Source organism: Piliocolobus tephrosceles, chromosome 4 (genome assembly GCF_002776525.5).
Source record: "Piliocolobus tephrosceles isolate RC106 chromosome 4, ASM277652v3, whole genome shotgun sequence".
In the NCBI taxonomy this organism is placed as follows: Eukaryota; Metazoa; Chordata; class Mammalia; order Primates; family Cercopithecidae; genus Piliocolobus; species Piliocolobus tephrosceles.
The window spans coordinates 136,231,771-136,258,531 of record NC_045437.1 but is presented as its reverse complement, the minus strand read 5'-3'; the positions used below and the strand labels follow the sequence as shown (position 1 = coordinate 136,258,531).

General features: G+C 42.8%; 2 protein-coding genes across 6 annotated transcripts in view; one reads left to right on the top strand and one right to left on the bottom strand.

Annotated features, from left to right (window-relative positions):
* Window positions 1-4,389, top strand: part of GALNT10 (polypeptide N-acetylgalactosaminyltransferase 10) — a 231,856-nt gene extending 227,467 nt beyond the window's left edge. The window contains exon 12 of one of the 3 annotated variants that reach the window (XM_023227109.2): window positions 231-4,389. In XM_023227109.2, coding sequence (XP_023082877.2) covers window positions 231-389 — 159 coding nt within the window. In that variant the 3' untranslated portion in view covers window positions 390-4,389. The remainder of the gene's footprint in view (window positions 1-230) is intronic. The other 2 variants (XM_023227110.3, XM_023227111.3) reach the window with 2 other exon arrangements.
* On the bottom strand, window positions 2,589-26,482 carry LOC111552709 (zinc-finger homeodomain protein 10-like). Of its 3 annotated transcripts, XR_002734703.2 has the most exons (4): window positions 26,417-26,482; window positions 14,557-14,638; window positions 12,733-13,090; window positions 2,589-4,530 (listed from the first exon to the last, which is right to left on the bottom strand). XR_002734703.2 is itself a non-coding variant. In XM_023227112.2 (2 exons), the coding sequence occupies exons 1-2, from the start codon at window positions 14,463-14,465 to the stop codon at window positions 12,788-12,790; spliced, it is 360 nt and encodes a 119-aa protein (XP_023082880.2). In that variant the 5' UTR covers window positions 14,466-15,644; the 3' UTR covers window positions 11,916-12,787. The 3 variants fall into 3 exon arrangements, 1 of the variants encoding a protein (XP_023082880.2); XR_002734704.2 differs by lacking the exon at window positions 26,417-26,482 and having other exon boundaries at window positions 2,589-4,483; window positions 12,733-15,644; XM_023227112.2 differs by lacking the exons at window positions 2,589-4,530; window positions 26,417-26,482 and having other exon boundaries at window positions 11,916-13,090; window positions 14,409-15,644.
* Between the last annotated feature and the right edge of the window lie 279 nt (window positions 26,483-26,761).

Below are 26,761 nucleotides of genomic sequence, written 5' to 3'. Positions count from 1 at the left end.
CATTTCTGGTCACATCCCAGCGGGCAGAACCCGGTCCCATGGCAACACCAGCTGCAAGGGAGGCTGGGCAGCTGCAAGGGAGGCTGGTTGTGTGCTCAGGAGGAAAACCAACAGGTGTATGAACTGCTAGTCAGTCACTTCTTCACTTTCTCATGGCTGGTATTGTTGCTGTGGTTTGACTGGTCACATGTCTCCAGTGCTGTCTGGTTTATTACCTCCATGTTTTATAGGACAAGACCCTGTACCACCCTGTCAGTGGCAGCTGCATGGACTGCAGTGAAAGTGACCATAGGATCTTCATGAACACCTGCAACCCATCCTCTCTCACCCAGCAGTGGCTGTTTGAACACACCAACTCAACAGTCTTGGAAAAATTCAATAGGAACTGAGCCCTCATGTCCCCTTGGCAGGCCCCCCCCCCAGGGTCTGGCACTCACTGCAGCCTTCCTCTTTCAAGGGAGGCAGGGCCTCTGTGGGCACTGGGTGTAAAAGGTGCTGGCCAAATGGTTCAGGATGAAGAGGGCTCTTGATTCAGGGCCGGGGGTCTGCCTGGTCCTTGAACCCCTGAGTTGTGGGGGTAGGGTGAAGAGCATATCCCACAAGAGGCCCCACAGGGAGCAGAGCCTGCTTTAATCCCTGCTGGCATCACAGAAAAGCAACAGGACAACTTTGTCACTATGTCCCCTTGAGCATTATGTGGGAGAATACCAAGGTAGCCTAGGCCACCCAAAAGTGAGTCCTGCAAGGTTGCCCAGCTCTCAGATGGCTCTCCTACATGATGGTGCTTTAGAAAGAAATGTAAAATTTGCCTGTTTGGGGCAGCTTTTGGTATCGATGTCAACTCATCTGCAGCAGAAGGGAAAGAAGTCCTCTTGGGGCTTTTTAGTTTCTGCTGTCCTTGGGGGGGACATTGCAGTGACTGCCCAGCTTCTGTTCTCTGTCACAGCCCCAGGTCATTTGGTCTGGTCAAAGGCCATACTTAGGGTCTTGAGAGTGTTCAAGACTGAATGCTGATCAGCTGCCAGGTGAGGAGTCAGAAGAGGGACCCCAGACATTTGTCTGCAGCTGTGGACATGCGGGATGTCTCCCTCTGCTCTCTGGGTATTTGAAATGTCCATTTTAGCACTCTCCAGGCACAAGGACAGCCCAGCCACCAGCTTTACAGGGCAGTGTTTCAGATGGCCCTGAGCCCACAGAAAAGTCCGAGCAGAGCTCCAAACTAGAAAAGCTGGCTGATTTGCCCTGATCCATGCTTCCATTTCCCCGTCTCTCTTCCCCAGGCCTCAAAAGAGGAACAGAGGTGCTGCGAGGTGCTCACCTCAGAGTCTGGAGGTCTCCAGGATCAACTGTGGGCAAAGTGCCTGCCTCTGACCTCATCATGGTTCTAGTTCTCATATAAAACCCCAGAATTTTTAAAGAACTCTGTAATTGGATTGCAAACTAGGATGCTACATAGGATTCCGGTATCCCACATCCAATATGGATTTCTAGAATGCTGTGATTAAAGGAGCCAGCTGGGTGTAATACAGTCAAGGCAGCCCCCAGCCTAGAGACAATCTGTGAAATCCAAAGTTGGTGGTGTTGGGGAAGCAGGGGGACATGCGTCCCTCAGCTCAGCAGAGGCTGTGGTACAACATGGTCCTCAGTAAAGACCTGCAGCCCCGGAATCTCCCACCATCATCACAACTGTTGTGGAGAAAAGAACCCGATGTCCCACAGCCAGATATACACCCAACTCCATGCTGGCCCTTCATGTTTACCTTTTGCTTTGTTAATTACATGTCAGACTCCTGGAGGGCCTCCAGACTAATAGGAAGCATTTCTGTAACCAACCTGCCGCCCACTGATTCGGAAATGGAAATCGCATTCCACAATCTATGGCTTCCACCAGCTAGCCCAGGAAATACTTGAAATCAGCATTCCAATTAGTGTTGAGTCTCTTGACTGTGTCATTTACCAACTAAATGACTGAGACCTAAGTCTGGGAACAGAGCCACGAATCTGCCTTTGAGGTGCTGGCTGATCTCAAGGCCATCAATTATTGGGGGAGGGAGGGACAGACACTCCCAGTCATCCACCAGTCAGACCGAATGTGTAGCTGGCAAGGAATTACTTCCACTTCTGGCCCAGCACAAGCCCTGCTCTGGCCACCTGTCTGCAAGAGAGGTGGCCCCTCTGCTTGCAGGGCTTACGTGTTGATCCCAGTGTCCTTTCCAAATAAGTGCTGTAGCTTTAGAAGTGGCCCTCCATAGAAATCAAAAGATGAGGCCCCTTCTAGAATCTAGGATAACAAGAATGTTGGCAGTTTGAGGAGCTGAATTGAGATTCATCATCAAAGAGCAATGCAGTGTCATTGAAATAAAAACTGTGCCTTTTAAAAAGAAAAATGCAAATATACAGCAAATCCCTAAACTTGAACCATTTCCTAGTGCCTTGCTAGACAAACATAAAGGGGCAGGGTTGCGGGGAGGGGAACATTTCTGGTGGCATGTGCAGTTCCTACCGGATGAGTGTGTGTTTCTTAATGTCTAATTTCAAGCAGGAGATGTTGGGCCTGGAGCAACATCTGAGACTGAGATGTCCCCCAGGGGTGAGAGGCCAGATTTATTCCAGTCAGTGCAAGTCACACTCCAAACTAAAGGCTGGGCGGTGCATTTAGTCTGTGGCCTAGAAGGCCTCATCGGCCCCTGAGAGGAGGCCTTGCATTACCTCACTGGGACCTGTTTGGGGGCCATCCCTGCGGTCCACCCTCTGAACCCCAGCATGTTTGTCCTGTTTCTCACCATTGGGTTAAGGGGTGCCGAGCACTAGCTAGACTTCCACATAGTCTCGCCCCAAGTGGGCGGCAGTGTTCCTGGCATGACCAGGATTCCTGTGAAAGCAGGAGCGGCAGCAAGCTGTCCCGGGCCTGCCTTTCCATCCTTTGGTTCTCCTTTCCAGTCTGGGTTCACACCCTGAAAAGGGATGGGTGTGTCCTCTGAGCACTCTGGCATTTGTCATTGCTGAGTCCACATCAGTAGGTCCTGGGACTTGACAAAGTATGCGGGAGGGGAAGGAAGGACAGAACTTGACTGTCTCCGTTTGATGGACCAACTGATCAATTGCCAGTACTAAGCCTCTCATTGTTATGGCTTCCTTTTTGAAAACCGCCTGTCTCAAGGATTCAGGTTTCTGCTCACATCCCCAGCTGATACTCAACAGAACTCAGCCAGGAGCGTAGAGAGATGCTGACAGTCAGGTGATGGGTGAGACTGTGGGTCCCTTTTCCTCTAAAGCCTTTACTCTGAAGATAAGGTCACAAAATAGGGTGTGACTTGAAAGTATCGTGACCATGTGGCCCACCAGCAGCCTTTCCAAAGGTGAACTCCAGAAACATTTCATAATGCAGACAGCACCGTTGCTTTAAGAACAAGGTCTTTGGAGGTGGCTAACCTTGCAGGCACGTGTGTGAAAAGCCATCCCATCTTCTGCCTCCAATTGGAGCTTTCAGCTTTTAAAACAATCAGAAACTATTGATTCTTCCCTTTAGGAAAAAATCGCTCAGGCAGAACGGGGTACATTCACAGGAAGAATCTGACGAGAGGATGTGATAGTCGGTCCAGGAGAGAAAGAGCGGTTTCTGTTGAAGATGTAGCAAATAGATTTCCAGAGTCTACATGACATTCACTTTTCAAACTTCCCATCAGTTGAATTTCTTTTTTTTCCCTTAAGAAATAGGTGATGTCTTGGAAAACAGCTCCTTGTGTCTCTCTGTGCGTCTCCATTTTCCTAGTCTCTGGAGTCTCAAAAAGAGTGGCAAAGCACTTTACAGTAATAACTGAGGAATCAGATTCCCTGCTTCAGCGATACCTAGTTTATACAGTTGGGTGATCTTTTATAATTCCTAGGAGGTAATGCATTTGTAATGTTTTCTGAAGCTTTGTAAGTGTGTGAGAGAGGGACAAGAAGTGCAGTTCTGTTCTGGAATTCTTTATTGCTTTCAACGGACACTCTTTGTGAAACATCCAAGTAATATTTTAGTTCAAACTTGATCTTGAGCTAAGGCCCACTGCCACCTCTGGGGTGGGAGTTGGCCCTACATACCAAGTGACAAGTTCATCTTGACATCTGCTTCCAGAATGGCTTTGATTCAGCTGTGCCAGGCAACAGAACAGGGTCAGACTCCTGATCTGTTATATGTTATCAAGCCAATAACGGCTTGAAGACTAGGATCCCAAAGGGGTTGCAGGCAGGGAATATTTGGAAATTCAGACTGGAATTCCAGGCCGAAAGCTCAAGACCACCAGCCTCTCCTCCTGCCTGGAAAAATGACCCTTTGTGAAAGACTGATTTACCATGTACAATTGTGATTGTAAACGTTGTTGAGTAAACCGCCAGACTTTCTCTAAAGTGGTCGCTGCCTTCTTCCTTCTCATGTGTCATTCTTCTTTCCATCGTTCTTCGCATAGACCACCCACTTCGGACTCAGGCACTCTGCTAGGTACTAAAAACGAATTCCCAGCAGCCATCATTCTAGAGTGGAAGGCAGACCTATAACAACTAAGATGATTTCAGATGCAAATAGGGGTATGAAGGGTATAAAGCAATGATGTGTTAGAGACTGGGGTGGGGGTCAACATTAGCTGGAATGGTGAGAGCTGAAAGACATAAAGGATGGTGAACCAAGATGATTTCAGGGAACAGAGTTCCAGGCAGAGGGAAGAGCTAGTACAAAGGCCCCAAGGTAAGTAGAAGTTTCTGTGTTGGAGAAGCAGAAGGAGGTGAGCTTGAAGAGTTACGTGGAGCAGCCCACAAAGGGTCACACTCAGGAGTGGAAGATCTCAGGAGGGCAGTGACAATATGAAATAAACATAACTTTTTTTTTTTTTTTTTTGATGGGGTCACCCTCTGTCACCCAGGCTGGAGTGCAGTGGCACTCATAGTTTACTGCAGCCTTCAACTCGTGAGCTCAAGTGAGCCTCCCTCTTCAGCCTCCCTAGTAGCTGGTATCACAGACACACACCACCATGCCCATCTAATTTTTTTTTTATTTTTTGTAGAGATGGAGTCTTGCTATGTTACTCAGATTGTTCTTGAACTCCTGGCCTCAAACAGCCCTCCTGCCTCGGCCTCCCAAAGTGCTGAAATTACAGGCATGAGCCACCATACCCAGCTATAACTCATTTCTGATGCTCACCCACCAGGCATGAGTACTTGCTTGCCAAAACATTTTGATGCTATCGGGTATTAGATACGGTAGGAAGAGCACTGTCTGGCCCAGCTCTGCAAAAAAACTCAGATCTCGTGCAAATGCTGCTTCCAACTAGGCCTGTTTTCCACAGTAAAATGATGAGTTTTTGAATGACGCTTCCAGCTCCACCTGTGGTCCTATGATTGAGTCTTGGTTGGGGGCTACAGGTGACAATGAACGGAAGCTGCCCCCTCATGCTGTCACTCAGGGACCACCGGAAGGTGCTATGGACCATGGCTTGATGAAGGCTGAATAACAGAAAGGGGAAATTTTGACCCAAGAAGGCATGGTGGTGACTGACTGAGTCCAGGTTTTCAGTATGCCCACACTCATGTTATCCTCACACAACAACACCTTACAGCTTTGTAGACACGGGGAGAGATTCCATTTTTAAAGCCTTTTATACCTGTTGTACCCCCCAGACTCTCAGAAGAATTCCATGAAACAGATAAGAGAAAAATATTAGCTATCATTCAGTAAAAATGTTATCAAGTGCCTACTATATACCAGGCACTCTGCTAGAAATTAAAAGATTGTGCAAAGCACTTATGATCTAGTTAGAAAAACAGACATTAAACAAATGATCATTAAAATAAGTGTATAGTTAGGGACTGTGGTAAGCTCTGCAAAGGAGAAGTACATGTGAGAGTGTAAGCATTTGACCTTAGCAAGAAGGTCATGGAGCATGCTGAATCAGCTAAGATTTTGTCATGACATAGCCCACTCCTGGAGTAACAGAAGAGAGTTTAATGAAGGAACTTGCAGAAGTATGTGTGGGATTAAGGAAACAACAAAGGATGGTGAAGCACCTAAGGAGTAGCAGAAATGGGAAGCTGTTACTACTCGTAAGCCTGAAAAGGCAAGAAGCAGTCGTGTTACTAGAATGCAGAGAAGGCTGTAGCCAGGAACGGGGGCTTCCCAATGGTATCTGCAGTTGCAGGTAGTAAATTGCAGCTACTGCCAAAACAAGAGGAGATGGGAGGAATACAGACCCTGTCCTTCCTCCTTTTCTACTTTCCAGTCATCTGCCACCCACTGCCTCCCATTGGGTAAACCCAGTAATCCAAATTCACATAAAGAAATAAAAAGCACTGGTCAAAATAACTATATAGGTAAATATAGAAGACAGTATAGATAGGGGTTTTTTTGGTAACTCATTTTTTCTCCTAGCTGATTTGAAAGGAAACTGCATAATTAAATAATTATAAATCTATTGATGGGCACACAATGTGCAAGGATGTAATTTATATGTCAATAACTAACAACAAAGAGGGGGAGGAAAGGGACAGAGCTATATAAGAGCAAAGTTGCCGTATACTATAACCTGAATCAGAAATTTTTTAATTAAGATGTTAATTTTAACCCCCAGGGCAACAACTAAGAAAATAACTCAAAAATACATAGTTTTTAAAAAGAGAAGGGAATCAAAATGGCACATTAGAAAATAACACAAAAGAAAGTAGTAATGGAGGAATTGAACAAAAAGGATGTGACATAAAAAAAAAATAGCAAAATGGCAGAAATAAGTCCTTCCTTATTGGCAATTACATTAAATGCAAATGGATTCAACTCTCCTTATAAAAAGGCATGGATTGACAGAATGGCCCAACTATAAGCTGTCTACAAGAGACACACTTTAGATATAAAGACACAAATAAATTGAAAATTTTAAAGTGGAAAAAGATATTCCACACAAACAGCAACCAACAAAGAGCTACAGTAGTTATAATGGCAGGCAAAACAGACTTTTAGACAAAAATTTTTGCTAGAGATAAAGAAGGACATTTTATAATGATAAAGGGTCAAGAAGAAGATAGAAGATGTAACAACTAAAAATATATGTGTACCTAATAACAGAGCCCCAAAACTCATGAAGTAAAAACTGACAGAATTGAAAGAAGAAATAATTATTTGACAAGAATAGCTGCAGACTACAGTACCCCACTTTTAATAATGAATAGAACAAGTGGACATAAGATCAATAAGGAAATATTAAAACTTAAACAATACTGTAAACCAACTAGAACTAACATCTATAGAACACTCCACCCATCAACAGCAGAATACCATAACAACACAAAAAGGAGAAAAGGAACAGAGCAACAACAGAGTTCAAGTGCACATCAGACATTCTCCAGGATAGATTATATGTCAGGTAATAAAACAAGACTCAATCAATTGTAAAAGACTGAAGTAACATAAAATAGTTCTTCAGCTACAATAGAATGTAATTAGAAATCAGTAATGGAAAATTTGGGGAAATTCAAAAATATATGGAAATTAAACAAACACTCTTAATGACCAATGGGTCAAAAAAGAATTCCCAGGAAAATTAGAAAATTATTTGAGACAAACGAAAATAAAAACATGTATATCAAAATTCATGGGGTGTAGAAAAAGCAGTGCTCAGAGGGAAATTTATGACTATAAATGCCTACACTTAAAAAGAATAAAAATTTAAGTTAATAATCCAACCTTCCACCTTAAGAAACTAGAAAAAGAAGAGCAAATGTAACCCAAAGCAAACAGAAGGCAATAATAAAGATTAGAGCAGAAATCAATTAAAGAGATTAGACAAATAGAAAAAAAATAAACGAAACCAAGAGTTAGTTGCTTGTAAAGAAAAGTGTTGTCTACAAAAATGGGCAAACTTTCAGCTAGACTGACCAAGAAAAACTAAGTTGTATTTCTACACACTGACAATAAACAAAAATTAAATTAAGAAAATCCATTTGTGGCTGGGTGTGGTAGCTCACGCCTGTAATCCCAGCACGTTAGGAGGTTAAGGCAGGTAGATCACTCGAGCCCAGTTCAAAACGAGCATGGACAACATCGTGAAACCCTGTCTCTACAAAAAAAATTAAAACGTAGCCAGGTATGATGGTGCACAACTGTAGTCTCAGCTCCTAGGGAGGATGAAGTGGAAGGATACCTTGAGCCCAGGAGTTTGAGGCTGCAGTCATTCCAGCCTGGGTGACAAAGTGAAACCCTGTCTCAAAAAAACAAAACAAAACAAAACAAAAAGGAAAATTCATTTATAACAGCAATTGGGGAGAAGAGAATACTTCGAAATAAATTTAGCCAAATAAGTGCAAGACTGACAACTATAAAACATTGTTGAAGGATATTAAAGAAGACCTAAGAAAGTGACATTCCCTGCTCATGAATCAGAAAACAATATTAAGATCACAATACTTACCAAGCTAATCTACAGATTCAATGCAATCTCCATCAAAATTTTCAATGCCAGCTGGGCGCAGGGGCTCACACCTATAATCCCAGCACTTTGGGAGGCTGAGATGGGTGGCTCACCTGAGGTCAGGAGTTCAAGACCAGCCTGGGCAACATGGTGAAACCCCATCTCTACTAAAAATACAAAAATCAGCTGGGTGCGGCAGCGCATGCCTGTAATCCCAGCTACTAGGGAGGTTGAGGCAGAAGAATCACTTGAACCTGGGAGGTGGAGGTTGCAGTGAGCCAAGATCATGCCACTGCACTCCAGTCTGGGCAACAGAGTGAGACTCCATCTCAAAAAAGAAAAAAAAATGGCACTAGGACAATTGTATATCCACATACAAAAGAACGGATTTGTACCTTTACCTCACACTGCATACAAAAATTACCTTAAAATGGATAAAAGACTTAAATGTAAGAGTGAAAACTAAAAAATTTATAGAATAAAGAATAAATGTTAATCTTTGTGACCTTAAATTAGAAAATAGTTTCCTAAACATATATTAAAAACACAATCAACTAAAGAATAAATTGGACTTCATTGATTTAAAATTAAATTTTAAAATTAATTATTAAATTCTAAATTAAATTGGGTTTTTTTGTTTTGTTTTTGAGACAGAGTCTCACTCTGTCACCCAGGCTGGAGTGCAGTGGCGTGATCTCGGCTCACTGCAGCCTCCACCTCCTGGATTCAAGCAATTCCCCCACCTGAGAGTTTAGGTGCTGGGCAGGCTGGGACTACAGGCGCGCACCACCACGACCAGTTAGTTTTTGTATTTTTAGTACAGAGGGGGTTTCACCCTGTTAGCCAGGATGGTCTTGATCCCCTGACCTCATGATCTGCCCACCTCAGCCTCCCAAAGTGGTGGGATTACAGGCATGAGCCACTGCACCTAGCCTTAAAATTAATTATGAAATTTTTCATTGTTTTAAAATTATTAAATTTTAAATTAAATTTTAAAATTAAAATCAAATTAAAAACTACTTTACCTCAAAGTACACTATTAAGAAAGTGAAAAGAGGCCAGGTGCAGTGGCTCACACCTATAATCCCAGCACTTTGGGACTCTGAGGTGGGCAGATCACTTCAAGTCAGGAGTTTGAGAGCATCCTGACCAACATGGTGAAACCCCGTCTCTACTAAAAATACAAAAATTAGTCAGGAGTGGTGGTGGACACCTGTAATCCCAGCTACTTGGGAGGCTGAGGCAGGAGAATCACTTGAACCCAAAAGGCGGAGGTTGCAGTGAGCCAAGATCATGCCATTGCACTCCAGTCTGCGTGACAGAGTGAGGCTCTGCCTTGAAAATAAAAAAGAAAAAGAAAAAAGAAAGAAAAGAAAAGAAATAAAAAGAAAACAGGAAAAATTCACAGAATGAGAAAATATTTTCCAATCATACTTGACAAGGGTCTGGTATCCAAAATACATAAAGGGATCTCTGGCAATACAACAATCAAAAGATGAATAACCCGGGCAAAGATTTGAACACACATATCTACAGCCAACTGATCTTTGACAAAGTCAACAAAAATATACACTGCAGAACGGACACCCTTTTCAATAAATGGTGATGAGAAAATTGGATTGCCATACGCGGAAGAATGAAACTGGACCCTTATCTCTCACCATGTAAAAATCAATTCAAAATGGATTAAAGACTTGAATGCAGTACATGAAACTATAAAAATACTAGAAGAAAAACTAGGGGAAATTCTTCTAGACATTGATCTAGGCAAAGAATTCATGACTAAGACCTCAAAAGCACAGGCAACAAAAACAAAAATAGACAAATGGGACTTTAAACAGTTCTGCATAGCAGGCCAGGCGCGGTGGCTCAAGCCTGTAATCTCAGCACTTTGGGAGGCCAAGGTGGGTGGATCACGAGGTCAGGAGTTCAAGACCACCCTGGCCAAGATGGTGAAACCCTGTCTCTACTAAAAATACAAAAATTAGCCAGGCATGTTGGCAGGCACCTGTAATCCCAGCTACTCGGGAGGCTGAGGAAGGAGAATCGCTTGAACCCGAGGGGCAGAGGTCGCGCCACTGCACTCCAGGCTGGGCAACAGAGCAAGACTCCATCTCAAAAAAAAAAAAAGTTCTGCATAGTAAAAGAGTGAACAGACAACCTGCAGAATGGGAGAAAATATTTGCAAACTGTACACCCAACAGGGGACTAATATCCAGAATTTTCAAGGAACTCAAACTACTCAACAACCAAACAGATAATCTCATCAAAAAGTGGGCTAAGGATATGAATAGTCATTTTTCAAAAAAAAAAAAAGCAAATGGCCAACAAGCATATGAAAAAAGTTCAATATCACCAATCATCACAGAAATGCAAACTAAAACCACAATGAAATACCACCTTACACCAATCAGCATGACTATTATTGAAAAGACAAAAAAATAACAGATGTTGGCTAGGATGTGGAGAAAAGGAAACTCTTATACACTGCTGGTGGGAATGTTAATTAGTATAAACCTTTATGGAAAACAGTATCTACCCAAAGGAAAAGGAATCACTATATCAAAAAGATACCTACACTGGTATGTTTATTGCAGAACCACTCACAATAGCAAAGATACGGAATCAACCTAAATATCCATCAACAGATAATTGGATAAAGAAAATGTGGTATGTAAATGTATATACACATATATACATGTATGTGTGTATACATATGTGTGTATATACACACATACACTAGTATTCCACTGTATGTGTATATCCGTGTGTGTGTATATATATATATATATGCACACAGGCACCCACACACACAATGGAATATTATTCAGCCATAAAAAGGAATGAAATAATGTATTTTGCAGCAACATGGATGGAGCTAGAGGCCCTTAACTCAAAATAAACAAGTCAGACACAGAGAGACAAATGTTGCATGTTCTCACTTATAAATGGGAGCTAAATAATGTATACACATGGAAATAGAGTATGAAGTAATAGTCGATGAAAACTCAGGTCTCCATTGGGTGGGAGTTGGGAGGGGGTGAAGGCTGAGAAATTACCTAATGGGCAAAATGTATATTACTCCAGTGATGGATACACTAAAAGCCCTGACTTTACCATTGTGTAATCTAGGCTTGTAACAAAATGACACTGTACTCCATAAATTTAGACAAATAAATTAAAAAAGAAGGGGTGATGGTTGCACAACTTTGTAAATATACTAAAAACCACTGAATTGTACACTTTAAAATGGTGAACTTTATGGTATGTGAATTTTATTTTTGTGGGGGCGGAGACAGAGTCTCGCTCTGTTGCCCAGGCTGGAGTATAGTGACACAGTCTTGGCTCACTGCAACCTCTGCCTCCTGGGTTCAAGCGATTCTCATGCCTCAGCCTCCTGGGTAACTGGGATTACAGGCATGTGCCACCACACCTGGCTAATTTGTGTACTTTAAGTAGAGACAAGGTTTCACCATTTTGGCCAGGCTGGTCTGATGTCAAGTGATCTGCCTGCCTCAGCCTCCCAAAGTGCTAGGATTACAGGCATGAGCCTGGCCTGTATCTTTTAATATATACATTTTAAAAGTTTTAGTTCCTTTATTGTCAACACACAAGAATGTTTTATTATATGTCGACGTTAAAGCTCTGTCCTATATTTGCATTTTTTAAGTTTATTTGGACAAATTTTATGTGGCCAAATGTATCAATATTTTCTTTTGTAACTTTGTTTTGTTTAAAAAATATTTTTCCACTAATGAATAAGATAAACTTTCATCTATATTTACTTCCAAAATGTTTAATCATTTCCTGAAAAAGATTAAACTGTTTTATCAGGAAAAGAAAAAGAAAAAAAAAAGGGCGGAGGAGAGTATTCCAGGTACAGGGTCCAGCATGTGCAAAGACCCCATGGAGGGAGTATGACAGGCGAGAAAGGCAGGCAGGCTGGAGCAGAGAGTGGGAAGGAAAGAGGAGAACAGGGAGAGGGTAGGCAAAAGCCAGCACCATAGGCCCTTGTGGGCCACGTTAAGGAGACTTGATCTTTATTCTAAGAGTAACAGAAACCATTAAAAGGTTTAAAACTGGGCACAGTGTGAGATTATCAGATATGCCCTTGACTGATGTCTGGAGCCAGGAAGTGACTTATTCCACTGCTTGGCACATAATGGGCACCTAGGGCAAACAGACTGAGAAACAAGCCAAGGGAAGTAGCCCTCTGGTGCCTCCTCAAATACACTGACCACTTAGGGGCAAGGTCCCTTCCTTGAGCTGGTGGAAGAATGGGAGGAGGTATTACATTTCTCACCCATTTTAGTTCCTTCTCCTTCCAAGCCTGCAAGCGAGAGTAGAATCCAAGGTATCTACGATGCTGAGCTAGACACAGAGTGTGAGCTTTGTTGTGGTGGTGGTGGTGGTGGTGGTGGTTGGCGGCGGCGGTGGTGGTAGTTGGCGGTGGTGGTGGTTGGCGGTGGTTGGCGGTGGTTGGCGGTGGTTGGTGGTGGTTGGCGGTGGTGGCGGCGGCGGTGGTTGGCGGTGGTGGTGGTAGTGGTAGTGGTGGTTGGCGGTGGCATACTTATTGGGAAACAATCAGAGAAGCTGGCAATTTGCTCAAAGTTTTGGGTTCTACTTTTCTCTGTTTGGTTGGAACTGAGGCTTAGGGCATCCTGGAACATAGCAGAGGCTCAATAAGTACTTGACGAGTGGACAAATGGATGAGCACTATAGTTTCAGATACACGCCAGGCCTTTCTTCCCTCCACTCACAGCCCACAGCCCTTCTGATAGGCCGGGCTCCTGCACTTGATATATTCTATATCCCATTAAGAGCGTTCCTTCCCCTCCCTAGGCTTCAGATTCTCCACATGAGAACAGGGAGAAGGAGGCAAGTTAGATAATGGTCAGCCTGGACTCTTATGAGTTCTATGAATCTTGCATCTTGTATTTTGCAATGATCTGGTTTTGTTAAGAATTTACTTTCCAAGCTCAGTTGGGGGGTAGGGGTGGGACTCCCTCCCAGTTCTATTATTGGTGTCTCCCAACCCAGGGCTTCTTGGTTTTTGCTGCAAGTGGGTCCAACACTCAATATCCAAGGCTTTCTTGCTGCAGCTGCACACGGCTCTGCCAATCTCTGGCCTCGGGCAGCTGGCTCCACTTTTGCTATCCTCAATGCCTGGTCTGCCCAGCTTAGGGACACCTGGGGTCCATGGTGGTGCTGCACGGCAGCCTGCAGTTCTTCCCTTCGAGTGTGACTTCACTCAGGCCTGGCAGAGTGACAGCCCTGGGTGTGCTCACACTCACACTCACACACAACACCATGGGAACAACAACAACAAAAATACATGGTGAACCTCAGAAAGGCAGTTTCTTAGCAACTTTACAGCCTTTGTTCATGAGCTCCTTGGAATCCAAGTATCGTCTGATCTCCTGCCAGCTTCCACCCTTGGGTAGGAGGAAGAGCATGGCAGGCCTGCCTTTATGAGAGCCCAGAGCTAAGCCCCCACACCACGCCACTGGCCTATCAGTCAGCCTGGGAAGCAGAGGCCCAAATTCTGGGTTTCTCTGGGATCTGGGGAAAAAATCCCTGCTATGATTTCTTCACAGCTGCAGCCACAGAATCCCAGGGCTTGGTCATTTAATCAACAAACATGGATTGAAATAGGTACTGTGGGCCCATGGTGTTTCGCATTTTGTACCCACAGAGATTGGTCCCAGCTCTGTCCTAGGCCCTGGAAATACCAGGTGCATAAGGGATGATCTGTAACTTCTATGGCCTAGTGATGAAAACAGATGAGTCCCCACACAAATAAAAAGAGAATAACTTGATTATCACTGCCCTACAGGTAACTTTACTCCAGGCCTTTATAATAAACTCAAACTCCCTAGCCTGGCCCAAAAGGCCTGTTGGGGCTGACCCCTGCCTACTTCTCCATCATATCCTGGCAGGGCCCCAGTGCCTCACACACACAGTCCAAGGCTTTCTCACCTTCGGACCCTGTTCTCTCGGCATGGAACACTCTTCCCCGCTGCTCTGCAGCTTCATCCTTTAGGTTTCAGCTTTACTGTCACCTCCCCCAAGAGGCTTCCTTGACCACCCTATTAAGAATAGACATCCCCCCCATCATCATTCTTACTCATTCTCAGCACCTCTGTAGCTCCTCGCGTGGCATGTATCCTGACTTACAGTCGATTGTCATGATTCATGGTAGTTATGTTCTGTAAGTCACCATGAACACAGTTAGTGAATACTGAACTATTGTCCCTAGGGGACGTACAGGGCTACATTTCTGCAAGTCTCTGATCACAACATTTTAATCAAGTAATCAATACATAATCTTGTTTTATATGCATTTCTGTTTAGAGACACCTTAGTTAATATTTATCATTGATTCATTACATTGAACCCACGGCCAATAGCACTATGACTCATGCCTCAACAAAGCTTCTCCAACACATATATTTTCCCTGTAAGGCACATTCCAGTCTTCTTGTGCTCAGGAACACTAGACAGCACTTCAGCCCTATGCTTGGGCACCATGTAAACCGAAATCACCAACAGAAAGTATAAAAATATGAAAAATGTGGCACTCAATAAACCCCCAAAGGACACTTGTTTACAGTATGAGAGCTGAAACAAGAAGGCAGATGTCCTCTGGTTTGACCTTAGCTGTGAATGTATATGCCTACCGGCTAGTATAACAAAATAACTTAACGTAGTTGACAACAGAAATTTATTTCTCACAGTCCTGGAAGCTGGGAGGTCCAAGATCAAGGTGCCAGCAGAGTCAGTATCTGTTAAGAGCCCACTTCCTGGTTCACAGACTGCCATTTTTTCACTATGTCCTCATAGGCGGAAAAGAAGAGGGAGCTCTGCAGTGTCTTTTTATAAGGGTACTAACCCCATTCATTAGGGCTCCATCCTCATGAATTAATCACTTACCAAAGGCCCTGTCTCCTAATTGGGGATTTGGATGTCAACAAACGAATTCAGGAAGGGACACAAACATTCAGTCTGTGACAGTGCATGTTGAACAACTCGAATTTTCTTCACCACTCTGTGCATATGCACATCCTCAAGTAATCTCAAAAGTGCCATATGGCAGGGTGTGGTGCCTAATGCCTGTAACCCTGGCATTTTGGGAGGCTGAAGCAGGAGGATCATTTAAGGCCAGGAGTTTAAGACCAGCATGAACAACATAGCAAGACCCCATCTCTACAAAAAACAAACAAAAAAAAGCCAGATGTGGTGGTCCACGCCTGTAGTCCCAGCTACTAGGAAGGCTGAGGAGAGAGGACTGCTTGAGCCCAGGAGGTCAAGACTGCAATGAGCTGTGATTGTACCACTGCACTCTAGCCTGGGTGACAGAGTGAGACCCAGTCTCAAAAAATACAATTTTTTTAAAGTGCAATGAGCATTGATTTTTTTTTTTTTTTTTTTTTGAGACAGGGTCGTGCTCTGTCACCCCAGCTGGAGTGCAGAGGTGCAATCTCGACTCACTGCAGCCTCCACCTCCTGGGTTCAAGAGATTCTCCTGCCTCAGCCTCCCGAGTAGCTGGGATTACAGTTACCCGCCACCATGCCCAGCTAATTTTTGTACTTTTAGTAGAGATCGGGTTTCACCATGTTGGTCAGGCTGGTCTTGAACTCCTGACCTCAGGTAATCCACCTGCCTCAGCCTCCCAAAGTGCTGGGATTACAGACGTGAGCCACCGCACCCGGCCATGAGCATTGATTTTTGAGATTACAAATAAATTTTACTGAGTAGGTAAACTGTAAATCTGGAATCTGTGAATGAGTATAACAATGGAATCTATGGGTAATGCATAATTAATGTTATTCACTCATTGGTTACTTCATTTGACTTTGGGCAAGCAAGCCTGTGTCTGTATCATCCACCATTTTATCCCCAGCTCTTACCAGAACAGATATGGACCTTCAAAATTGTTGAGCTGTTGGTGAACCAACCAAACTAAAGCTAAACCTTGGAATTATAGTTTTGTGAGACTTATTAATAATCTCATTATTTATCCTACTATTATTTGTATATTTAGTTATGGTCAAAATAAAACCACTTTCCAGGGCTGACTTTTCCTGCCCAAATTCACAAAACACTGATCTATAAACCAGAAGTTATTTTTTCATGGGCAATAGAATTTTCCAGTGGCCCAAATAATTACGTGCAGTCTCCTGGTACCAGCTGAATTATTCTCTAGGGGAAGTTTGCTTGATGGTCTAGCATCAAACAAATGGGAAGCAAAGAGGGCTGAGAGATCATTTGCCTTCCCCATGACACAGTAAACGCAGTCCCCTGCTTCCATACACAATGTATTTCGGAAAATATCACTAATGTCAAAAGTACGAAAGTCAAACAACAAATTTATGTTGGGAATAAAAAGTGGTACAGCATGTTCAGTTACACCTGCATTTTTAGACACAATCACTGATCATACGTTTGCTGTCTTTCCTAATGTACCTTCAATTTGATTATTTTCCTTCACAAATCAAAAAACAGCAATAGGCTTAAGAACATGCCGTGGAGGCTAAAGATTCATCCCTTTCGATCAGTCTAATGATTTCTATCTTTATATCGAAAGAATAAATGATACACATACACCTTTTTAAACTCCTTTTTGTTGAGATAAAAATCACATAGACTACATAACTCACCCACTGAAAATGTACAATTTCATATATTTTAGTATATTTACTAGGTTGTGCAACCATCACTACTAATTCCAAAATACCTTTGTCCCCCTAAAAGAAACCCTGTACCCATAACAGTCACTCCAGTGACTCTCTTCAGTCCCTGACAACCACTAATCTATTTTCTATAGTGTAGCTATGGATTTGTCCTTTCGGGACATTTTACATAAATCAAATCATGCAATATGTGGTCTTACATAACTGCTTTCATTTAGCATATTTTCAGTTCATCTATGTTGCAGCATGTGTCAGTACTTCCTTTGTATCGTTAATATTTCATTGTGTGAATGTACCACATTTTGTTTATCCAAATGTTGATAGATATGTGAGCTGTTTCCACCTTTTGGCTATTGTGAATAATGCTGTTGTTAACATTCATGTAAAAGTGCTTGTGCGGATGAATTGTTTCATTTCTTTTGGGCAGATACCTAAGAGTGGAATTGCTGGTTAATAAAGTGACTCTATCTTTAAAATTTTGAGGAATTGGGCCAGGCGAGGTGGCTCATGCCTGTAATCCCAACACTTTGGGAGGCCAAAGCGGGGTGGATCACCTGAGGTCAGGAGTTCGAGATCGGCCTGGCCAACATGGTGAAACCCCATCTCTACTAAAAATACAAAAATTAGCCGGGCGTGATGGCAGGTACTTGTAATCCCAACTACTTGGGAGGCTGAGGCAGGAGAATCACTTGAACCCAGGAGGTGGATGTTACAGTGAGCCAAGATCATGCCACTGCATTCCAGCCTCAGTGACAAGAGCGAGACTCTGTCTCAGAAAAAAAAAAAAAAATTTTTTTTTGAGGAATTGATACACTGTTTTGCAAAGTGTTTCACCATTTTGCATTCCTACCAGCAATATATGTAGGTTTCAATTTCTCCACATCTTCATCAACACTTACTATTGTCTGTCTTATTGGCTACAGCCATCCTAGTAAGTGTGAAGTAATACCTAACTAATCGCAGGTTTGATTTGCATTTCCCTTCTGATTTCCCTGGTGATTAGGATGTTGAGCATCTTTGCATGGGCTTATTGGCCATTTGTTTATCTTCTTTGGAGAAATGTCTACTCAAACATTTAGCCCACTTTTCAATTGGGTTATTTGTCTCTTTATTATTGAGTCATAAGAGTTCTGCATATATTCTGAATACAAGTTCCTTATCATAGCGGTTCCCAACACCCCCACACCGCTCTGCCCCCACCTCACCCCACCACCGACATGGACAGGTACTGGTTAGGAATGGGGCTGCCCAGTAGGAGGTGGGCAGCAGGCAAGGAAGCATTAGCACCTGAGCTCTGCCTTCAGTCAAATCTTTGGCAGCATTAGATTTTCTCTTTTTTTTTTTTTCTGAGACGGAGTCTTGCTCTGTGGCCCAGGCTGGAGTGCAATGGCGGGATCTCAGCTCACTGCAAGCTCCGCCTCCCGGGTTCCCGCCATTCTCCTGCCTCAAGCCTCCCGAGTAGCTGGGACTACAGGCGCCCGCCACCTCGCCCAGCTAGTTTTTTGTATTGTTGGTAGAGACAGGGTTTCACCGTGTTAGCCAGGATGGTCTCGATCTCCTGACCTCGTGATCCGCCCATCTCGGCCTCTCAAAGTGCTGGGATTACAGGCTTGAGCCACTGCGCCCGGCCTGGCAGCATTAGATTTTCATAGGAGTGTGAACCCCACTGGCAACTGCACATGTGAGGGATCTAGGTTGGGCACTCCTTGTGAGAATCTAATGCCTGACAATCTGAGATGGAGCAGTTTCATCCTGAAACCATCCCCACTCACCCCCAACCCCAACCCCATCCCCATCCGTGGAAAAACTGTCTTCCACAAAACCGGCCCCTGGTACCAAAAAGGTTGTGGATCACTGCCTTATATATGATTTGCAAACATTTTCTCCCATTCAGTGGGTTGTATTTTCACTTGCTTGACATATGCATACTTCTTATCACTACTATTGGTATGTCCATTTTCCACCGACAAAATTTTATAAAATGAGGATAACATGGATTAAAATAATCAAGTACTTTCCCAATCATTGCTGTGCTGATGGATCTGCAGCTTAAACAATTGGCTGATATGCAGCACCACCCTATGGTTTGCAATATGATGTCTTCTTTAACATGCAGAAATCTGAACCTGGGTACAATGGAAGTTCAGGGGTATCAGCTTATAATGTATGAAATAATAACTGCCAATTATTAAGCACTTACTATGCTCAAGATACTGTGCTAACTGCTTTACATCATCATATTTGATCCTCACAATATCCCTATTAGAGAAGTACTGTTATCACCCCACCTTACAGATGAAGAAAACTGAGGTTCATGGAGTTTAAGTGGTCAGTGGCACTACAGCTAGTAAGTGGTAGAATTGGGATTCAAACCAAGTGTTTCTGAGTCCAGAGCCTTTGCTTCTATACACAATACCAGTAGCTGTCAAGTGCTAGACTGCAGGCTAGCATCAGAGCTGGAGGAAGCTTTCCTAGGTCCTCAGTGGAATGAAAAAAATAAGGACAATGTTGTGGTGTTTTCACAAGGACAAATTTATTCCATTTAAATGACTGTTATTCTAAGATTCTTCCTTTTTTTTGGTATTCCATATTTCCTTTTTAAACTAACAGTACTAGATGGTTTTTTTTATTATTATAAAAGAAATATAGGCATGCAGTAAATCAAAAATGGAAAACAGGAAAAACGATTATAAAATTAAAATTACTTCCATCTTCTCTCCCTTGAGTCATAGTCCCTATCCTAGAGGCAACCACAGTTACCAGTTTTTTGTGTATCCTTAATGTGTGTACGCATGTGTGTGTATATTATTATAATATACATAATATGTATATTTTGTATATATTATACAAAATATAAATGGAATTACACACTATGTACTGTTTTGCATCTTACTTTTTTTGCTTTATAAATCTTTTGGTATAGTCGAGTATATTTAAATTATTTTATTTTTAAAATGTTTACTGAGTCCCTACTCTATTAGCCACCAGAATCAGAGAATTCGTGTTCTATGCACTGGAACTACAGGAACAAGATAGATGTGGTTTTTGCCTTCAGGGAGCTTATATTCTAATAGCAGAAACACTTGCAGAACAATAAAACAAACAGAATAATTGCATATTATGATAAATATTAATAAGAAAAGACATTGGATAGAGAATAGTGGTGGTTGTGGGGGATACAACTTCTTTTAATCAGATAAAGTTCTCTGTGGAGGTGACATTTAAGTTGAGATCTGAAGAATGAAGCCAGTAGGAAGGAAAATTAATTACCTAAATGTATAAATGTGGCAAATCAGATTCAATTGGCTATTTCAAGAAACTTAAATCCTACACAAAGCAGAACAGGGATCATAGAAGCTTCTGTGCTGTATTCATTTCTTCCTTACTGAATATTTATTCCTATTTCCTTTCTGGAGTTACAGATTTACTCTCCCAACAAAGAGACCAGAATTTTTCCCAAATATTGCTAATGACAACCAATCTATTTCACTTTCAAATCTGTTGTTTTGCACACAAGTCTTCAGATATTTATTGACGGGAGACATTAGCATATATGGTGGTTGTAGGGAAACCTAGTATCACCTAGGGAAAGGATATGGAGAGAATGCAAGGATACCCAGCCCTGAAGGCCAATACCTAGACATGGGGTGGAGCATGTGGAGGCTATAGAGGGAACTGCCCTATCTCAGCAAAATAAATTATGTACAACCCCTTATTGTGTATAACCTCTTAATTTGGGGGGAAGGAGATTTTAAAGATAATCCTAGCAAATGCTGCCACCATATACCTTTTCAATCCTAATAGCCACTAATCACTGTGTGTGCTTGGACTTGTTGCTCAACCTTGCTGAACTCAAATCCCATAGGCTTAAATAAAGGATTGGCTTTCTAAGGCCCTTTCTAAGTCTAACAGCCAGCGAGTCTAAGTCAGGGATGACTGTAAGCAGAAGAGTAGATATAAGAAAATACGTATGTTTGAAAGAAAGTGAGTAGGCTAGACTAGAAGAGGTAATTGCCTCCAATGAAGATTTATTACATACTTTAACCTTTAAAGCAGGGTGTCTTAAACTTTAAGGTGCATTAAGAATCATCCATAGATTAAATTAATGTGTTTTAAAATGTAGATTTCAGAGCCTCATACTCTTTCCACCAAGATTTTATTTAGGAGGTCTGAGATGAGGCCTGAAATTTTTGTAATTTTTTTAAAAGTTCCCTACGTGATTGTGATATAGAGCTAGGTTTGAAACCTGGAAATCTTTCCTTTAAAGACTGGATAGTACTCTGTTGAAGACAGTACCAGTTCCTGCAATGTAAGCTGCAGAGAACGTTGTTAAGATTGAGAAATAGCTGGTGCGGTGGCTCACGCCTGTAATCCCAACACTTTGGGAGGCCAAGGTGAGTGGATCACTTAAGGCCAAGAGTTGGAGACCAGCCTGGCCAACATGATGAAATGTGTCTCTACTAAAACCACAAAAATTAGCGGGGCGTGGTGGTGCGTGCCTGTAATCTCAGCTACTCAGGAGGCTGAGGCAGGAGAATCATTTGAACCCAGGAGGTGGAGGTTGCAGTGAGCCAAGATTGAGCCACCCCATTCCAGCCTGGGCAACAGAATGAGACTCCGTCTCAAAAAAAAAAGAAGATTCAGAAACTTGACAAATGGCAAAATGCTGAGGCTGCAGTGGTCCCTGGATCAAAAAACTACAGATCTTTGCAGCCCAGATTAGTCAGCATTCTCCAGAGAAACAGAACCAAAATTAACCAAGACACACTCCCAGAATTGAAGAGATGGGGAAATTCTAAAAAGATGTATAGCAGAGCAGCTGGTTGGGCTCCATATACATTCCACCCATCTCCACATGTAGCAGAACTCTCTGTTTTCACCTGGGCATAGAGCCACCAGGAATAAGGGCTACATTTCCCAATGTTCCCCTCCCCTGTTAGGTATGGCAAAATTCTGGCCAAAGAGGTACAAGTGGGAGGCTCACCTACAACTTCTGGGAACTATCCTTAAAGAGCAAGGGGAGTCCTCCCTCTGCCTTTCCTCCTTCTTCCTGGCTAGAATGCCTCAGTAGATGGGAGTCCCAGCAGCCACCTTGCTCAGTGATGCGACCTTGGGAATGGAAGCCAAACACGGCAAAGCAACAAAAGATAAGCCCCGGTCTCTGATGCTAAAGAAAACAATCTGCTCACCTCTAGGATTCCTGAAGGTGAGAGAAAAATGTAAGCTTATTTTTGGGTTTTCTGTTACTTGCTAAACCTAATGATGACTAATTAAGCCAATAATAGTATCTTATGTTTATTGAGTACCTAATACGTACAAGGTACTTTTTTTTTTTTTTTTTTGAGACGGAGTCTCGCTCTGGCACCCAGGCTGGAGTGCAGTGGCTGGATCTCGGCTCACTGTAAGCTCTGCCTTCCAGGTTCACGCCATTCTCCTGCCTCAGCCTCCCGAGTAGCTGGGACTATAGGCGCCCGCCACCTCGCCCGGCTAGTTTTTTTGTATTTTTTAGTAGAGATGGGGTTTCACCGTGTTCGCCAGGATGGTCTCGATCTCCTGACCTCGTGATCTGCCCGTCTCGGCCTCCCAGTGCTGGGATTACAGGCGTGAGCCACCGCACCCAGCCCAAGGCACTTTTATATCTAATAGTTGGTTTAACCAAATAACTCAGTCTTCACAACAATCCCAAGAGGTTACTATCATCCCCATTTTACAGATGAGGAACCAATGCGTATTAAGGCCATGAAATGTTCCCAAGGCTCCCACGTTAGTCAGTGGCAGAGCCAGGATTCCAGCATAAGTTGACTACATCTAGATTTATACCAACCATTATGCTATACTGCCTTTTGATTCCAGAGGCCAAGTCATCCAACATCCATCAACCCGTCCATTCAACAAATATTAATCAAGTGCCTGGGCACTGGAAACTACGATGAGCCACAGAGACAGTTCCCTGTCCTTGCAGAACTTCCAGTCTCAGAACAATGTGAAAGGAAAACAAATCTTGGGACACCAAAATCACGAAGGCAAAGGGAAAAGTCAAGCTGGAAACTGCATCAGGCAAACCTACCTCTTATTTTATTCCTAAACTAGATAGCTACAAAGATAAAAAAAGCTACAGACCTCCGTCACAATTTGCCCACAAGGAAATTCTTTGTGGGCCTCCAGATCTTTACCCTAAAACAGTTCTGTTGAGTTTCACCCTGGCAATGTAAATGGATAACTCATCTTCATAGGTGTGGGACAAAGGACAGAACTCAAAGTCATCCCTCTGCTCACCTGAGACAAATGAATATCTGATTGCTTCCTCTGCCCTACTGTTTATGTAAAATTGCAGATCCACTGAGACAAAGGCATAAATGACTATTCCTCTACCAGCCACCTTGCCCCTTCCCCACATGTAAATTGTATATTTAGTGAAAGGCTGAGCAAAGACTCAAAAGAATGCAATCATTTGTCTCTTATTTACCTATGACCTGGAAGCCCCAGCATTGAGTTGTCCTGCCTTTCCAGATGGAACCAATGTACACCTTATATATATTGACTGATGTCTCATGTCTCCCTAAAATGTGTAAAAGCAAGCTGTATCCCAACCACCCTGGGCACATGTAGTCAGGACCTCCTGAGGCTGTGTCACGGGCACGTCCTCAGCCTTGGCAAGAAAAACCTTCTAAGTTGAGCCCTGTCTCAGATACTTTTGGTTCATGCCAACATATCTATGAGCACCTTACAGAACCCAAGGACAAGCTCAACTACCAGGCCCTGGGGAACACAGGAGGTAGGACCTACCATTAGTGCCTTTGCTCTAACCACTCCCACCAACCACCTGTCAGTTCCAATCAACAGATTTGCATGAGAGAAACTGACGAGTACAGTTTAAGCCACAGGCTTAACCCAGCAAGTACCCACTATTATACAATCAGGAGCCACCCAAGGATTAGAAACCCAGTCACTGGACACCTAAGTGTCCACCTGTTCCCAAAGAAAGGCAGTCATTGGAAATTACTCCCAGAGCCATATGCCACATTCCCCAAAAAGGGAAAAGAGGAGAGAAAGAGGAAAGAGCTTTTGTAGGACTGTGACTGCTTGGCCAAGGTATTCAACTCTGATTCTTTAAGGCGTGTTGAGGAATAACTTCTCAACTGGGGCCTGACTAGATGGAAGGAGTGAGGGTGGGGAGGGCAGAGGCAGAAAAGACAGGAAAGGAAAAAAGAAAGGGTTAGTGAGCCTGGCCCTTAGACCTTGGAAAACTTTGTAGTCTTTGACCACAATTCCACCTCTGGCACTCAGAAAAAATAATAATCCTAAATAATAAAAAGTTTTATGTTCAAAAATAATTATACAGAACCACACAAAAAAGATATCCAACTTCTTGGGGGGCAAATGTAACTATGGTAGGAATCATGATAGCTGACATTTATTAACCACTTGTGATGTTCTAGGCACTGTGTTAAGAATTTGTCACCACCCATTTCATCAGACTTAAGAAGTGAAATAATTTGCTAACATGTTATAACAAGTAAGGAGTGGACTCCAGATCTGAACCCAGTTCTGACAGCAAAGCCAACTGTCTTTAGCACCACAGTGTACTGTATGTACTACAGCAACTGCACTGTACTACATGAAAAATGGCAACTGTGAAAACTACATAGTAATATGGGGAAAGATTATGATAAAGTATTCCTTGAACAAAGACTACAAAATTACACATAAAGAATGGCCGGAAGCGGTGACTCATGCCTGTAATCCCAGCACTTTGGGAGGCCAAGGCGGGCGGATCACCTGAGGTTGGGAGTCCAAGACCAGCCTGACCAACATGGAGAAACCCCATCTCTACTAAAAATACAAAATTAGCCGGGAGCAGTGGCGCATGCCTGTAATCCCAGCTACTCGGGAGGCTGAGGCAGGAGAATCACTTGAATCCAGGCGGCGGAGGTTGCAGTGAGCCGAGATCGTACCATTGCACTCCAGCCTGGACAACAAGAGTGAAACTCCATCTCAAAAAACAAAAAAAAAAAACCATTACAAGAACGTTTACAAGCATACAAGTAAGAACTGAACTCCCCTACCACCACCACACACACACACACACACACACACACAGAGGCTGGCTGGGGGGTATCAGTCTAGGTGTAATCAGGAAAGAGTAACCACCACAGTAATTTGACAGGAAAATAATAATATAAACATGTATTAATTATAATAGGGGACTGTAGTCCTCTACAGTTATAAGGAACTGCCTAGTAAAAAGAAAAAAGAATGCTAAATAATACAAGAATACCAGATATAAGTAGCCACTACCTCAAGGACTGAGACAGAGCACCTAAGAAAAGGTCCCAGATCCCCTTAGACCAGAGGAGGTTGGTGCAGAAGTTGTGTGTACCACAATAGCCTAGCATTGTATGCAAATGCTGTTTAGAAAAATATGGGAAACGTGGAGGTTTCATCCATACCAACTGACTTTGGAACCAACATTACACAGTGCCTGGTACAGATACCCAAGTGTTTTCTACATACATGTCTGAACACCCCAGATAGGAGATATTCTTTTAGGGCAAGGGTTATGTTTCATCCTCCTCCTATAGCCAGCCTTATACGTGGTATACATAAGGAGTTCAACAACAATTTACTTTTGAATAGAATATATGAACTCTGAGGGGAGACTCCTATTAATCTGTGCCTTTTTTCCATTAATTTTTATTCTATTTTTTCTACTGTAAAAACAAAAATAATGCTTATTAAAGAAAATGCAGGCCGGGCGCGGTGGCTCACGCCTGTAATCCCAGCTCTCAGGGAGGCAGAGGCGGGAGGATAGCTTGAGCCCAGGAGTTCAAGACCTGCCTGGGTAATACAGCGAGACCCCATTCTCCACAAAAAAGAAAAAAAAAAAAAAAAAAAAAAAAAAAAAAAAAAGAAAATGCAAAGGTTAAACAAAAGGGGAAAAATATCAGCCATATTCCTGCTACCCAGAAATAATCACTATTAGTACTTTGGTGTATTTTTTATACCAATAGTTTTTTTTTTCTTTTAACATAGATGTATAGACATCGTATCCTACATGAAATTTCGTATCCTGAATTTGTTTACTTATCATTAAAAAAGCGTTTCTCCAACTCCTCAACAGCTCTTAAGAATTAATGGTTGGCCGGGCACAGTGGCTCACGCCTGTAATCCCAGCACTTTGGGAGGCCGAGGCGGGCGGATCAAGTCAGGAGATTGAGATCATCCTGGCTAACACGGTGAAACCCCAAACCCCGTCTCTATAAAAAAAATTACCCAGGTGTGGTGGCACGCACCTGTAGTCCCAGCTACTCGGAAGGCTGAGGCAAGAGAATCGCTTGAACCCGGGAGGCGGAGGTTGCAGTGAACCGAGATCGCGCCACCGTACTCCAGCCTGGGCGACAGGGACTCCGTCTCAAAAAAAAAAAAGAATTAATGGTGAATTATTCTCTATAGAAAATGTTTACATTGATGTTGAAACTACCTTAAATGCTAACTGCACAGTATCTGTTTCTGAAGATTTTAGGTAGTTTACTTAACTACTTCCCTTTTGGAATTCTGAGGTTCTATTTTATTTTGCCTATTATAAATAATTCCATAATGAACATCATTGTACTTCATATTATCTCTGGTAGGCCTGT